We start from the raw sequence: 16311 nt of genomic DNA, 5'->3' as shown, positions 1-16311 counted from the left end.
CTTTGTCTTAGATACGCTGACAAATATGAAATATGAAATAACATGAAAAAGAAAAACTGTCAGTCTGTACAGAATTGCTTGCCAGGCATTTTTCTTCTTAGAAAAAAAAAAACACTCAACATTGGAACCTGGTTTGATGAGAAAGAACTGAAAGCTGACAGGCGGCAGGGAACACAGTATGCCCAGGGACCATGAGGGCAGGTCTGCTGAGCGGTGCTCACCAGACGCTGTGCACGGCTCCTGGTGCCGTCCTGCACCCTGGCATGGGGTTGCCTTTGATTACCTCCCCAAGACGGGCACCCTCAATTCCGCTCAGCACCTGGCGCCAGGCCCACACCTGGGTGGAGTCACCGTGCCTGCACGTGGCTAACCTGGAGGAAATGACTGTGCCCCAGGGAGTCTCTGCTTCTCCCTTCGATCTCACAGACGTCTGTGTCAGCTAACGGCGGTGAAAAATGGGCCCAAGGAAGAGTCTGCTTATCGGAGCAGTGAGTAAGAGAAAAAGACAGAAGGCACAACTCCAGGGCTCACTTACGTTCTGGCCTGTAAAAAAAGAGGCCCAGAGCTTGGGGATGGCAGAAAAGACATACCCAGAGTGCTTGGACATTTACACAAGAGAAACTCTTGGTAATGACTTAAAAATACATCATAATGTATACGTCTTGCCATTGGCTTTGTTAGCAAATGATAATGAAAAGTTCCTGGCAGTTAGATTTCCTTTCCAATTCAGCACAGCCTCCACTACACCCCAACAATTTATCCTTCCCTCCTTCATTCAACCCTGCCTCACCACGCACACATCTAGGTGATAACAGACTCCTCAATGTTCCAAGAAGTACCTCTCTCTCTCTCTCTCTCTTTCTCTCTCTCTGTCTCACACACACACACACACACTGCTTTCTTTTAGGTCACCACCTCACAAAATAATAAAATTATTGACCGCTCTCCCCTTCAGAAGGTCAGCACTACGTGCTATTCATTCATTTAATTTGTATAGGCTCACTCACTGCATTCTGTAGTGTCAGCACTTTTTATTTTTTAAATAGAGATGCAACCTCATCATGCTGCCCAGGCTGGTCTCGAACTCCGCCCGCCTTAGCCTCCTGGAGTGCTGGGATTATAGGTTTGAGCCACCACATTTTAATTAAAATCCACACTTGGATTTTAATTAAAATGAAGGCAATCTTTGGAACGTGGTAACAGAGAGAATGATCCTGTTATTCTATGTGAGGTTTTTAAATCTCGTTTTGCTTTTACGAAAAAAGGTAAGAAAGCATAGAGCTTATTTTTTAAATTTAAAAACATGTCTCTGCATTTTCACTTATTTAAGAAGCATTTATTAGGCACCTGTTCAACACGAGGCCCTGGGATGAGGATGCCATCCATCAAGCAGACATGGACTCTGCTCCATTCATTTGCTGTATGAAGATGAAAATGATTTTCAACAATTTGTAATCTTTTAGAATTCAAGACTAGTACATATCTAAATCTTAACAAGAAAAGTCCTGGGTAATTTAAAACATGCTAGAGAGTTAAGTGCATATTTTTATAGTGTTCTGAGAATACTTATAAGATATTCCCTAGATTATGAACTGAAATCAATTTAATAGCACTTGCATTTGAAAAAGAAAGCAACACTACAATTTTTCTAAAACAAAAATTGAAAGTCTCTATTCTCTTAATTCCTATTTTGCAACATAGAAAAACTCTAAGAGATGGCCATAAAACAAAAAACCATTTTAAAACCTTCATCATGGGATACCGTTAACTAGAGTGAAAAACTCTCAAAGAAACACTCAGAGAACCATAAAATATTTAATGCTGATTAATTTCCAGATAAGAAACCGGGTCTCAATGCAGTGATATGTGATTTGCCCAAGGTCACATATTTAATCGGTGAATGATTAAGAAACGCGCCCTAACACAGGACTGAGAGTCTGCAGCCACCTGCTCTCCCTCAGAGCCACTCGGAAGAAGAAAACCTTCACCCCCCCCCAAAAAAAAAAGAAAACCTTCGCTCTAAAGCGACATTACCCAACCCACACAGGGTCCAGGTGTATCTCTCAATTCTAGTGAAACTCCACCACCAACATACATTACCGCTCTCCCCCACGAAACTGCCCTGCTGCAGTTTGAGAAGCGGATCTCTTAATAACACTTTGACTTTAAGGGAAGCGACTCCTTTTTCCTAAAACGATATGCCGTATTCACACCAACTTCAGACTTCGCCTCCCTGGCCATTACCTAGTTGCTATTTTCCACATATTCGCTGAGAAAGAGGTAAGACATCCTTCCTCAGGCATCTAATAAAAAATCTCTAGGATGCGAGTAGGCTTCTTGAAGACCAAATTCAGTGTTTTCAGGCAAATTGCTGGTAAGTACTATCTGGCCTGATACCGGAAGTAAAAGGGTATTCGCCCACGTGTTATTTGGGGAAGACGTAGAGTCAGTGTGGATTCCTAATCGTAGATGAATGGTCAAACATAACTGACAGAATATTAAGTAACAGTGAAAATTGTGTTTTTTAAGAGATTTAATGCCAGGGGAAATTGGTCAACACATAATATTTATTTTAAAAGCATTATGTCCTTAAATATGTAAATGTTGCAGAATAAAACAAATCTAGAAAAATCTCACAAAAAGTGAGTAGCGATTGCTATGTTAGTCATCTTTTTGTTTTTATTTTCAAAATCACCTAAAATCAGCATACTTTTGTGATAGAAAGAAATATTATTTTGGCTGGGAGCAGTGGCTCATGCCTGTAATCCCAGCACTTTGGGAGGCAGAAGGGGGTGGATCACCTGAGGTCAGGAGTTTGAGACCAGCCTGGCCAACAGGGTGAAACCCGTCTTTACTAGAAATACAAAAATTAGCCTGGTGTGGTGGCGTGTGCCTGTAATGCCACCTACTCGGGAGACTGAGGCAGGAAAATCGCTTGAATCTGGGAGATCGTGCAGCTGTACTCCAGCCTGGGCGACAGAGCCAGACTCCATCTCAAAAAAAAAAAGAAAATAAATATTTTATTTATTTTTCTCTTTTACTGAAACAGAGTCTCACTCAATTGCCCAGGCTGAAATGCAGAGGCACGATCACAGCTCCCTGCAGCCTTGAACTCCTGGGCTCGGGACCTGCCCACCTCAGCCTCCCGAGTAGCTAGGACTACAGGCATGCGCCACCTGGCTAATTTAAAAAATACAGTTTTTGTAGTAACGGGCATTTCCCTATGTTGCCCAGGTTGGTCTCAAACTCCTTGTCTCAAGCAATCCTCCTGCCTCTGGCCTCCCAAAGCATTGGGATTATAAGTGTGAGCCACAAAAATATTATTTTTAAAACCTAACTTATATTAAGGATCATTTGTGTTCATTGCAAGGACAGGCATGAAGAGCTGAAGAACAGGGTTGGCGCCACAGTTCCCTACACACGCCTCCTCCTTCACTCTGAACATCAGAAATGGGCCCTGGCTCTCCGCCATGTCATCACCAACGAAGCCACAGATTCTTCCTCAAACCCACAAAAAAGGAAACCAAAGTGCAGAGAGGTTCCGTGACTTCATGACAAAAAAACAGGTTTCAGAACCGGGACTGAGGTGCAAATGCAGTATCTGCGGATTGGGGACAGCAGGGGCAGGCGCCTCTGAGAATGGCCAGGGTCACCGGTGAGGGCTGAGGCGCATCCGCGCTGGGCTCCTGTGGACGCCAGGCCGGTGGCAGAAGAGCTGGGGTGAGGATGACAAGGACACGTTCGGTTTCTGTGAGATTCTGGCAGCCCCCCGGGCAGGAGAGAGACGAAGCCATCGCTGCAGAGGCAGCAGCAGAGGGCCGGCGAGCCTCCGCCTTAAGCGCACCAGGGAGAGAAAGCGGCTTGGCCGAAAACAGGGACAAAAACCCAGGGCTGACTCGTCAGAGGAGGGCTGGGGTGCCGTGTCTGTGGACGCCCCATTCCACACAAACACAGGCCGAAAGCGAAACTCGCTTGCCTACCTACCTACATGGATGCTCCTTTCACAGACCGTCCCCTGCTGTGCAGGGAGGGCCGAGGGCAGAGATCGCGTTAGTTTTGCTCCTCCTTCTGCACAGAGGGTGACACCTCCCAGTGGGAATGCTCCGGAGGACGCTTTTCATGTTTTCTTGTTTTTATTTTCTTTCTCTCTCTCTTTTTTTTTTTTGTAGAGAGGGGGCCACATTTTGTGGCCCAGGCTGGTCTCGAATGTCTGTCTTCAAGCAATCCTCCCACCTCAGCCTCCCAAAGTGCTGGGATCACAGGCGTGAGCCGCTGTGCCAAGACTTCTCATGTTCACTCATCACCGTGGTACCCCGCCATCAAGAGAGCTCAGAAGATGGCATCTTAGCTAGAGGCTAACGAGGAGTACCAAATACAGAGACACAGCAGCACGCTCCTCCTCCATCCGGGCCAGGTACTGGGCGTTACCCTCTGTACAGAAGGGGGACAAACTAACACGATCTCCGCCCTCAGGGCACTCCCTGCGCAGCAGGGACCAGGAGGTGAAATGGCCATAACAAGGTAGGCAGACAGGTAAGGGCCGGTTCTGACGTTACAAACACCACCAGCATGAAACACAAGGGCAGAAGCAGAGAGGTTTTCCCAGCTAATCGCTGCTGCCCCAATTCCTCTGACAAGCCAGCACTTGCCATGGCCCCAGAAGCCATCCAGGCATGTGGCTCCTGCCTACAATTCCATAGCTTTGGGAGGGAAAGGCAGGAGGATCGCTTGAGGCCAGGAGTTGGAGGCTGCAGGAAGCTATGACTACACCACTGCACTCCAGCCTGGGTGACAGTGCGAGACTGTCTGTAAAGAAAAAAAGAAGACCAGGCATGGTAGGTCACACCTGTAATCCCAGCACTTTGGGAGGCCAAGGCAGGTGGATCACTTGAGGCCAGGAGCATGAGACAGCTGAGGCAACATGACCACACCCTGTCTCTACAAAAAATTTAAAAACTAGCTGGGCATGGCGGTGTGCACCCGTAGTCCCAGCTACTTGGGAAGCTGAGGCAAAAGGATCACTCGAAGCCAAGAGGTTGAGGCTGCAGTGAACCACACCTACCACCACCGCACTCCAGCCTGGGCGACAGAGCAAGGTTAAGGGAAGGGAAGGTAAAAGGAACAACGTAAGGTAAGGAAAAAGGGAAGGGAAGGAAAAAGGAAAGGAAAGGAGGGAGGGAGGGAGGGAGGGAGGGCAGGAGGCGGGCAGGAAAGGAAAGGAAGGACAGAGGGAGGGAGGGAGGGAGGGCAGGAGGCGGGCAGGAAAGGAAAGGAAGGACAGAGGGAGGGAGCGAGGGAGGGCAGGAGGCGGGCGGGCAGGCAGGTGGGCAGGCGGGCAGGCAGGTGGGCAGGCGGGCGGGCAGGCAGGTGGGCAGGGGGGGGGGGGGGTGGGCAGGGGGGGGGGGGGGGGGGCCCACAGCCTGCTGATACTGCCAGCCAGCTGATCACTGTGTCATGTGCCCAGGCATCTGGGCTCTTGTGAATTGAGCATTTTCCAAAAGGAAAAATGGTCATGTGTGTGTTCCCAATCCATCTGTTCATGCCTGTTTTGCTTATCAATGTAATTACATAATTGTTTATTATTTCATGGATGGTATTAAAAGTGGTTTTAAAAAATTTCTTTTCTTTTTAGTCCATTTACACTGCCATAAAAAAGTGTTATTACTATGCAAACTAACTTCAATATCTTGAAAAACAATTAAGGATGAAAAGGCCAATTAATTTAGATAAAACAATTGTAATATATTTGAAAAATCATTTAAATGAAAAGAGGATATGTCCCACCACAAATCCAGTCTGTGTCCTGCGGCGCTCACAAAGGTGAAGTGTTCAGCGCAAGCCCGGCAGGCAGTGGGCTCGCAGCAGACGCGAGTCCTTATCATCATATTGGTTATCATTACATAAGCAAATGGGGGGATCAGAGCCTTGAAGGCAGGAAAAAGGCAGCGGAAGTGGGGGACACCACAGATGGGGTGGGCAAGGAAGGCCTCTCGCGGTCAGCACACTTCTGCTGAGAACCAAAGAACAGAAAAGCAGCTGGGCACAGCGGCGGGAACCTGTAGTCCCAGCCTACCCAGGAGAATGGGTCTGCGACATATCTGAGGAAGAATTAACAGGGCGGGTGGGTGGCCAGGAGGAGATGGAAATGAGGTAAACCGTATTGCATTCATTAAGACAAACGTGTGTGGACGGGAGAACAACCCACTTTCTGCAGTGGATGAGTTGATAACCTCAGTCTGTGGGTACATGAGGCTGGGGGAGGAAGAAAGGGAAGGTCGGGGTGGGCACACATTTGGCAGTCACCAGCATGTGGCTGGTATTACAGCCTCGGGGGAGAGGATACGGACAGCAGCAGGCCGGGCACGCCGGCAGTCACCTGAGGGCCAATCACGATGACTGTGTGTGAGGCGGGTCCTGGGAGGACATACAGTCAGGCCTCTGTATCCACCATGGACCAAAAATGTTCAGAGGAAAGAAAAACAACATAAAACAACAATACGAAATTTTAGGCTGGGCATGGCGGCTCACTCCTTTAATCCCAGCACGTTGTGAGGCTGAGGCGGGAGGACGGCTAGAAACAAGGAGTTCGGGAGCAGCCTGGGGAACATGGTGAAAACCCCGTCTCTACAAAAAAATGCAAAAGTTAGCCAGGCATAGTGGCGAATGCCTGTAGTCCCAACTGCTGGCGGCTCAGGTGGGAGGGTGGCTTGAGCCTGGGAGGCTGAGAATGCACAGAGCCAAGACGGCGCCACTGCGCCCACCCCGGATGACAGAGGATGACTGTCTCAAAACAAACAAAACCCAAAAGCCAAAAAACGAAAAACAGCATTTACAATACAATTAACCTAGACTTAAAGTATGCAGAAAGATGTATACAGGTTAAATGCAGATACTATGCCGTTTCATATCAGGAACTTCAGCATCCATGGATTTTGGTATCTGCAGGGGATTGGTTCCACAGCTGGCTTTTTCTTTTTCTTTTTTTGAGACAGAGTCTTGCTCTGTTGCCCCGGCTGGAGTGCAGTGACAATCTCGGCTCATTGTAAACGCTGCCTCCCAAGTTTAAGTAATTCTCCTGCCTCAGCCTCCCGAGCAGCTAGGATTACAGGTGCATGCCACCATGCCTGGCTAATTTTTGTATTTTTAGTAGAGACGGGTTTTCACCATTTGGTCAGGCTGGTCTCGAACTCCTGATCTCAGGTGGTCCATCCACCTCGGCCTCCCAAAGTGCTGGGATTACAGGAGTGAGCCACTGTGCTAGGCCGGACCATCTATTTTAAAGCTCTAGGTACATCAGGGTTGAGAGCCACTGATTTGGAAGCTCAGAGGAAGAGGAAAAAGAACTGGTGAAGGAGGCTGGAAAGACTATCGACAGAGACAGGAGGGACTCTGGGAGCAAGTGAGGCATTGGATTTTTTTCTCAATCAACGCTGCTTAACTGCTCCCAGAAGGGAGCTGTGCTGTGGGCTCTGCTCAAGGCCAAGCAGGATGAGGGGACACGGGAGCCTCCAGGCACAGTGGCGGGGGCGGGCAGAGGGATTCCAGTTAAACCCCATGCCAGATACTCTGGGTCCTCAGGCCTTATTTCTTTTTCTTTCTTTTTTTTTTTTTTTTTTTTTTTGGAGACGGATTTTCACTCTTGTTGCCCAGGCTGGAGTGCAACCGTGCCATCTCGGTTCACAGCAACCTCGGCCTCCCAGGTTCAAGGGATTCTCCTGTCTCAGCCTCCCAAGTAGCTGGGATTACAGGCACCCGCCACCACGCCAGGCTAATTTTGTATTTTTAGTAGAGATAAGGTTTCTCCCTGTTGGTCAGGCTGGTCTCGAACTCCTGACCTCAGGTGATCCGCCTGCTTTGGCCTCCCAAAGTGCTGGGATTACAGGCGTGAGCCACTGCGCCCGGCCATCATGCCTTATCTTGAGCAAATTTCCAATCTCCTGGGGTGAGGCCTGTATGAGTAAAACACATGGGGTTCGCTGTGCACACCCCTAAAACCAACTGTATAAACGCTCGCTACGGCTGTGATCGTGTGGACACACGTGAATGAGGAAAGGTGGAAATGGGGGAATAATAATGTCACTGTGGGTTCCACTCTATGGACACACTCCAGAGTGCTCGGGTGAGGAGTGGGGAGATCCACACACAGTTCCTGGCCCCACATCTCCCAGCTATACAAGGCGTAGCAAGTCGGGACACCGTGCCTCAGGGACGCCGTGTGAACAGTGATGGTTGGACTAGATCGAAGGTCTTTGTTGTTGTTGTTGAATTTTAAACTCAATTTTTCGAAGTTAAGATGGCAAGGGGAGCTGGTTGAACAGGCAGGTTCCCAGACCCCACTCCCTCCTCCCACATCGGCAAGGTAAACAACTCGGGGCAGGATGGCGCCCAACGCCTCGGGAGCCGCCTGCACTGGTCCGACCCAGTGCAAAGTCCTTGGGTTAGGTCACGGCAAAAATAAATAGTCCAGGAGCTGATTTTATCTCCTTAGTCAGAGAGCCCGAGCTGGAATGCAAACAAGTCTTCAAAGGATTAGAGGTGGATACCAGTCGCTCGGTAAGTACTGTTTGCTAATTCATTTGTTTCTAAACAAACGACAGTCTCTCAAAACACCGTTCCCTCGTTTGCTTTACAGTGTTTTGAGAAACTCTCATGTGTTTCGAACCTTCTTTTCTTAGGGAAAAGACTGCTGCAGGTAAACGCAGAGGGAGGGTGCTCAGCAGATCACACGCAGGCGAGATACGGATTTTACTTTTTCTCAATCAATGCTGCTTAACCAAAAAGCTACAGACAGCAGCCCCTGGAAGAGGGAACCAAAGAGTTCCACAGCCACCTGATGGCCAGTGCAGCGACTTTCACGGCTGGTGTCTGCTGCCTGGTGTGTGACTGCGGAAGTCTAACGCACACACTGTCATTTCCACCAGGGACCAGGGAAGTGTAACCTACTGGCCACAGGATGGAGGTGAAAATCACAGGGAAGAAGGAAGCCTCATCTTCAAATTAAGCTGTTTCAAGCTAAGCATCACTTGGGACAGTGCCCTGAGCCATGAAAAAAACATGAATTTTGAATGTTAGACACATTTTATAAAAACAATCTACTGACAGATGCTAAAACTAAGGTTTTGATGGGGTTTTGGTTTTTTTGTATTTCACCAGATGAGTTTTATTCTTAAACAAGAAGTCTTCTTGTCCCCTCTGTAGCTACCCTGAGATACTGGGCAAGAGACGGACTCAGACAAACTAGGTCTGAATCTGAGCCCCCCACCTTGTTAGGCCTGTGACTTCCTAACTTCCCTGAGCCTCGCCGTCCTCATCTGCAGAATGGGGACAGCAAGAGCATTAAATTCAGGCTACTCTGAGGACCACCCAGCACACTGCAAATACTGTATATTGACTATGCTTTCTCCCAAATGTCCCATGGTTGTGGGTATATTTGTTTTGTGGGTCATTTGAATTTTCTGTGTTTCTCAGACTCAGGAGTTAAAAATCCACCTGACTGGAAGAAGTGCTAAACCTTCTCTGAAAAGGTCATTCTACCACCTGGTAAAGGTAGATGCCCAAAGCTTTCTCGCCTTTTCTTAGGAAGCCAAGGGAGGGCCACCTTCAAAAGGTAAAGCCACGTGTCTCTACTCGCGGGACGGCGTGCCGGAAGCAGCCGTGTCTGCTCTGATCTGATGTGCGTGGCCGTGTGCAGCTGGACCTCTTCTCCAGGATTCCTCACCGAGGGGAGCGCGTCAGAACCCGGCGCCCCTTATCCCCACGGCCACCCACAACCAAGAACCTCTGCCCTCACCGACGGAGGTGCCTTGTCTTCTCACGTGCCTTAAAACTGACTCAGCACACTGGCGGGTCACAGCGTCTCTCGGGTCACACACGTGTGAACAAACACACGAAACCCAAAAAGGGTACCAGGCACACAGCAGGACTCTGAACCTGTGCCTTCTGGCGACCCCTCTGCCAGTTTGGCAAGGCTCACAGACCCTTCTTCAGATGATCATTTTGAATACGTAACATAAAATACGAAGGACTGCAAAGGAAAACAATTGCATCTAAAACTTGAAAAACTCCGGGGTGTGAACCACAGCAAAAGAGTCTGTGACATCTGGTAAGTGCTTCTTTATTAAGAATAAAAGAAATAAAAGATCTAATAAAACAAGACACATTCCATGACGCCGCATGCCACAGCACGGAGCCTCCACACTTCCATTTCACCTATAAAAAAACGGCCCTACCCAACAGCAACATGAAATGAAAGATAGATCAGTATCTGTTTCCGCTGAAGCACGACATGAAAACATCTGGTATCCCCTGGTGACAACATCGCAGGTCCTGCTAACACCACGGCGCCTGTGCGCGTCTACGTTCATAATTAAAGGAAGGCTGCATTTCAGTTAGAAGCTAATAAAAACTAAAAGGATTTCTTCTTTTTTCTTAACTGTATAAACTAAAAACAAAGCAAGCAACAAAAAAGACACTCTCTCTGTTCAGGTCTGCTGTTAAACAGATTTTAGAAACTGTGGCTCAGCGTCATGGAGTAAACACTGGGCCTTTCCCACATCCATTTTACCTGTAATGAAACCATCCCTACCCAACTGCAGGTATTTTACGGGAATGAAATGAGACACTTTGTGTAAAAGTTCTCTGAAAATTGTGTGGTGTTGCCCGCGGACGGCCGTCCACTTACAATGGAAACGCCGGTGATTAATCGAAGTGTGAATGGTGCTGAGGGCAGTGGCTCACGCTTGTAATCCTAGCACTTTGGGAGGCGGACGCAGGAGGATTGTTTGAGGCCTAGAGTTTCAGACCAGCCTGGAAAACATAGGGAGACCCCATTTCTCAAAAAAAAAAAAAAAAAAAAATTAACAATTATCTGGGCATGGTGGTGCATACTCGAAGGCCTAGCTACTCTGAGCCCAGGAAGCCAAAGCTGCAGAAGGCTGTATGTGCACCACTGCACCCCAGCCTGGGCAACAGGGCAAAACCGTGCCTCAAAAAAAAGCATATGAGTGGGAACCAGGAGACTCCTGTGGCAGAAACGGCGATGACAGGTACTGCAGACTCACAGGAAGGTTTCCTAAGGGAAGGTAAATAACACGGAGAGATCTCCCAAAAAATAGTTCTGTTACAAAGTCTACTGTTCTCCTGTGAGTTCTTTTGCAGACTTCAACAATCTGAAAAAGTCAATACAAAACCCACCAAGTTTAATAGGAGTCCAAGTCTAACACGCTTCTTATCTAGCCGTGTGGATTATTCTATTTTTATCCCTGTCGAAGCTGATTATCTGCGGTGTTCACAGAGACTCTGTAGGGTTTATGAGTCAATGTAAGCACATTTTTCTTCTTATTAATATCTAATAAAGAGAACCTGAAAACGTCCCTAGACGTGCCCTGAAGGAGAAACTTGTAGTAGCAACTTGTTTATTATAAATGACCTCACTAATTCAATAAAATTGGAGAGATCAGCCTGTGTTAGAAAACATAATTACAAGAAATCTTTCGAGATGCGACGTAAGCTGGTTTTGAACCAAGCTATCTCCAGGTAGGAGGATTGCTATACTTCTTTTTAACTGACACAGTGATACACAGATAGGTAAATTATTGGCTGCCATAAATTTTTAAAGAGTGAAATTACTTCTAAGAAATAAATATCACAAAGTATTAATTTTTAAAATTATCCTTTTTTTCCGAGTCTGCAACATCAAGTTTCACACCCTGGCCATCACGACCACACTGAAAACGCTCGCCGGGTGTACTGCTCACCCCACCAGGTATCAGCACGACGGGTTTGCTGCGGCTGCGATCCTCAGACTCGGTGAATAACCACTTAGGAGCCTTCACACAGGAGTTACCAGCCTCGGTACACACGTCTTGCTACGCCTCATAAATGAGCAGCCTGGATGTTTCCAATATTTTTGGTTTTAAATTTAGACAAACTCCTTCCCAGTGAGTTTCTAAGGACTTGTGGTACTTTTGGTAAGAAATAGAAATAGAAACATTTTTAAATTCTTTTGTACGGTCAAAAAAAAAAAAAAAAAGTTGCCTCCCACCTGTAATCTCAGCAGTTTGGGAGGCCAGCGTGGGTGGATCACTTAAGTCAGGAATTTAAGTCCAGCCTGGCCAACATGGTGAAACCCCGTCTTTACTGCAAATGCAAAAATTAGCCAGGCAAGGTGGTGCGTGCCTGTACCCCCAGCTACTTGGGAGGCTGAGGCAGGAGAATCACTTGACCTCAGGAGGCAAAGGTTGCAGTGAGCTGAGATCACACCGTCACGCTCCAGCTTGGGTGAGAGAGCAAGATTCCATCTCAAAAAATAAGTAAATAAAAAGTTGGATCAGATGAAAATCTTACCGGGTCCCCACTCCTCTAAAATGTCTACGCAGAACATTTAAAATGGGGAGCTTCGATGTGGGTAACCCCTACAGCTGCATTTCTTTGACCACCTTTCCAGAGGTGGCAAGCCACAGCACAGGGGAGCCAGAACAAGAACTTATCTGGGGCCGTGGCTAAGGAGGACTGGTGCTGATGCTGCCGTGGAGGCGCACATGGACAGTACTTACGGAAGTATTTTAGCGTCTCTTCAATTTGCTCGGTGGTGAGGTCAACGTTGGCATCGGGAGAAATGACAGGTGTATGGAGCCAGTCGTCGTGGTCATAACCGTAGATGGTGTCGGCTCTTAACTTGTAATGGGGCAGCTGCTCCTCCAGGAGGCTGATGATCTCAACTTCCGGAAGGTCGGTGCTGTTGCACACATCTGAAGACAAGACCACGAGAGGTGAGCGCGGGGGGCCATGGCCCTGCTGCTGCTGGCTACCTAAACCTGACCCCTGCGGCTGGCACCTTCGGTGACTCATCTGCAGCACGGAGAAGCCAGGCAAGGCTAGCTCAGCAGTCTTCTCCCAATTTAAACTCCATTCTCAAAACTTTGAATTTTGCAGGCTTACCGCCAAGACCTACGCAAAATGTCTCTGGCTGTTTAGCGTCCACTATTTGGGAAGAAAACCCAAAATTTCTGACCTTTTATCATCTGAGTCTTTCCTCCAACCCCTTCTCTGGCCATGCTCCTTCAAGCTTTCTACACTTCAGCCAAACCAGTGCTGATTTTACCAATATGCCTAACTTCTTCCTGACACGCTTTTACCATTCGAGCTAACCCCTCATCTAGGATTTGGCCTTCATTTAATTTACTCATTCATCTGTTCATTCATCCACACTTCCTTCCTTCCCCCTATCCATCCATATGTATCCTGAGTACCAGAGGCAGAGAAGACACAGTGGTGAACACAGGAGTCGTGGTCCTGCCCTTCCAACACTTACATCCTTAGGGGGCATGCGGCAATTATACCAACAGGTGCCCATTCTTTAAGGAATACCACCTGACATGCTGGTGTTTTGAGTACACCCAGCAGAATTAATCTGCCTTACCCTTTCTATACTGACATGCCATTTTGTCAGAACTTCAGTTACGACACTTATTTTTTATTTTTTTGGAGACGGAACCTTGCTCTGTCGCCAGGCAGGAGTGCAGTGGTGCGATCTCAGCTCACTGCAACCTCCGTGTCCTGGGTTCGAGCAGTTCTCCTGCCTAAGCCTCCCGAGCAGCTGGGACTACAGGCGCACACCACCACACCCAGCTAAGTTTTGTATTTTTAATAGAGATGGGGTTTCACCATATAGGCCAGGCTGGTCTTGAACTCCTGACCTCGTGATCCACCCACTTCGGCTCCCCAGAGTGCTGGGATTACAGGTGTGTGCCACCACACCCAGCCGTTGCTACACTTATTAAGTGTCTTGAGGATATTTCAGTATCTGACTCATCCTGTTGGGGGAGGGCAAACTTCCATACACAGCCACCCTTGATCCACCAGCTGTACCCCGCAGCTCTTGGCCAGGCTGTGCTCAGGGGTGCATAAGAATGCCTGTGATGAACCAGTTCACACAAAGCACACGAATGCAGGCTTCCACACCACAAACATGACAGCATGGAAAGAGAGCCAGCACGTGGGCCCTACTTCTCTAACCCAGGGCTATCCATCACAGGAGAACGCGGAAACTGAAGGAAGTGCTAATGGGTGAGTGGTAACTCTCTATCAGGTAACTCCGACGTCATCCTCTCTATCAGCCCATTTTGCAGGAGGCATTTGAGACTGTGACGGAGATGGCCCCCGGGAGCAGCAGTGGCTTCGTCAATCCATAAATAAACCCAGTGCCCGTGGTGCACGCAGCGAGACAAGAGAGGGGAGTTAACTAACTTAACTAACTTTTGTTCTAGGAATGAGTCTTCAACAAAGAAAACTTAATCAAAAGATAAGAATATTACTGAGGTCGATTCGGTTTTTTTAAGACAGTGTCTCACTCTGTTGCCCACGCTGGAACACAGCGGCATGTTCTTGGCTCACTGCAGCCCTGACCTCCTGGCCTGAAGCGTGCCCCCACCTTGGCCTCCCGAGCAGCCGGGACCACTGAGGTGCACCACCACACCCAGCTAATTTTACTTTCTGTAGAGACAACTCTCACTATGCTGTGCGGTCTAATTTTAGTTTTTGCAGAGACAAGATCTCACTGCGCTGCCAGGTGGGTCTTGAACGCGGGCTCAAACAACCCTCCCGCCTTGGCCCCCAGAGTGCCGGGATTACAAGCACGAGCAACCTTGCTAGGCCGGAGGTCAGTTCTCATCAAAGTCACCGTACCATGTTCCTGCCTTGGAGCAGAAAACAAAAACAAGAACCTGGATCAGGGGAAGGACCAAACTCAAGCTTCTGTCTCCATCCCTCTCCAAGGTGTTAGAGAGGGCAGAGGAGAAGAAAAACACTTGTGACGAATAAAACCACACAACCGAATGGGAAAACAAAGAGGAGATGCTGAGGATGAACCAGAAGTGTGAGGTTTTCCCAAACATGGTAAGATCTCATTAAAGGAGAAAGGGCCAGTGTTACACACGAGCACCCATTGGCACAAGTCTACACACACGCGGGAAATGACTAGTGCGGTCAGTGGGAGTAGATCCTGGCGTGCTCCACGCGGGAGGCAGCTGTCGGAGCAACAGGGGCCTGGGGCAGGGATTCACGGCAGAACCAAAGCCAGGGCAGCGCGGAGGAGCAGTCCCTTCCCCGTTCTCCCTGCTCGGGCCAAGGCCGGGAAGGCAGCAAGGCAGGACTGCGGGGGCTGCACGGGACATGTGCCTGGAAGAAAAGCAAAGACCTTGTGTCTGATAAGGCCATTCAGCAGATGAAAAAAATACGGATTCATGGGAAAAAAAGAGCATAGTTATGACTCACCACCCTTCGGGCCGGCACCCACTGAAAACACCTGTCAGCACCCACCCACCCTCCAGCAGCTCCCCACCATCCAGTTCTCCCTCAACTCACTATGCAAAGCTTCGCCACAGAGCACGTCCACCCAGGGTGTCAGCACGGCTTTCCAAAATGCAAGGACAGGGCTAGAAATGAGGCAGTGAGGACGTGCAGGATTTTACGTGGAGCTTTAGGAAGCAGTTCGGTCCTGGGGGGTTGGGGGGCTACATCTCACTGCTGGGACTTCTTTGCCTGTTGGGGGAGATGTCACCGCAAGCACACACGGCATTTCAGCCAGCCAAAAACTGGACCAGACCTGCTCCCTCACTTCGCAAAGCTACGTCTTCCCCCAGGCAGAGCAACAGCCCAAGCTCAAGACAGAAGACTTCTCATATTTCCCGCCATCTCCCACTGGCAATAAACCACCACCCAAAGGCTCAAGGTGGGCCGGTAATAAGCAAATATTTCCTCTTGTCACTACCAAGTAAAGAGTAAGTGTTGAGAAATGCTGAGTGTACAATAAAATATACTGTTTGCTAAGAACAGCGGCAAGGAAAGCCTAGCTGACCCCCCCCCCACACACACAAGTGGAAAATGCTTGGGGCGTTCTAAAGCAGCAAAACAGTATATGTACATCACACCCTGGTTAAAACAATGCTTTCAGACACGGGACGTGGGCCCTGCCCCGGGGCTCCCTCGTGGAGAATACTTTTTCGTTCGTCTGTGATCAGTGGTAAGCGGGCGCCAGCTGCACCCCTAGTTTATCTTGGTTCTATGAGAAAGCGCAGAACACCTGCTTGTGGATACGCATCACCTGTTCAGAGAATAACTACGTGGGTCAGTGCTGCTCGAGGTCCCCGCCCGGCCCGGGGTGCCGTCGGCCCGTGAGACCCACGGCCCGGGATGGTGTCGGCCCCCGAGCCCCGCGGCCCGGGATGGTGTCGGCCCCTGAGACCCCCGGCCCGGGATGGTGTCAGCCCGTGAGACCCCCGGCCCGGGATGCCGTCGGCCCGTGAGAGGATG

The 16311-nt window shown here is 48.9% G+C and overlaps 1 protein-coding gene and 1 long non-coding RNA gene across 9 annotated transcripts in view; both read right to left on the bottom strand.

The window, feature by feature from the left end:
• The window catches only part of TRAK1 (trafficking kinesin protein 1), a 200575-nt gene that overhangs the window by 85039 nt on the left and 99225 nt on the right, over nucleotides 1-16311 (bottom strand). For all 8 annotated transcript variants that reach the window (XM_032264176.1, XM_032264177.1, XM_032264169.1 and 5 more), the window contains one exon: nucleotides 12555-12749. Coding sequence is in view for 4 of the 8 variants with exons in the window: in XM_032264171.1 (XP_032120062.1) it covers nucleotides 12555-12749 (195 nt within the window). In the remaining 4 variants the exon portion in view is untranslated. The remainder of the gene's footprint in view (nucleotides 1-12554; nucleotides 12750-16311) is intronic.
• On the bottom strand, nucleotides 1155-2797 carry LOC116540617. The gene is made up of 2 exons (XR_004264519.1): nucleotides 2013-2797; nucleotides 1155-1982 (listed from the first exon to the last, which is right to left on the bottom strand). It is a non-coding gene; the product is annotated as an uncharacterized LOC116540617 (long non-coding RNA).

The sequence above is a fragment of the Sapajus apella genome, unplaced genomic scaffold, assembly GCF_009761245.1.
Source record: "Sapajus apella isolate SASKATOON/1434 unplaced genomic scaffold, GSC_monkey_1.0 scaffold143, whole genome shotgun sequence".
Classification (NCBI taxonomy): domain Eukaryota; kingdom Metazoa; phylum Chordata; class Mammalia; order Primates; family Cebidae; genus Sapajus; species Sapajus apella.
This window is presented reverse-complemented; position numbering and strand designations above follow the sequence as displayed.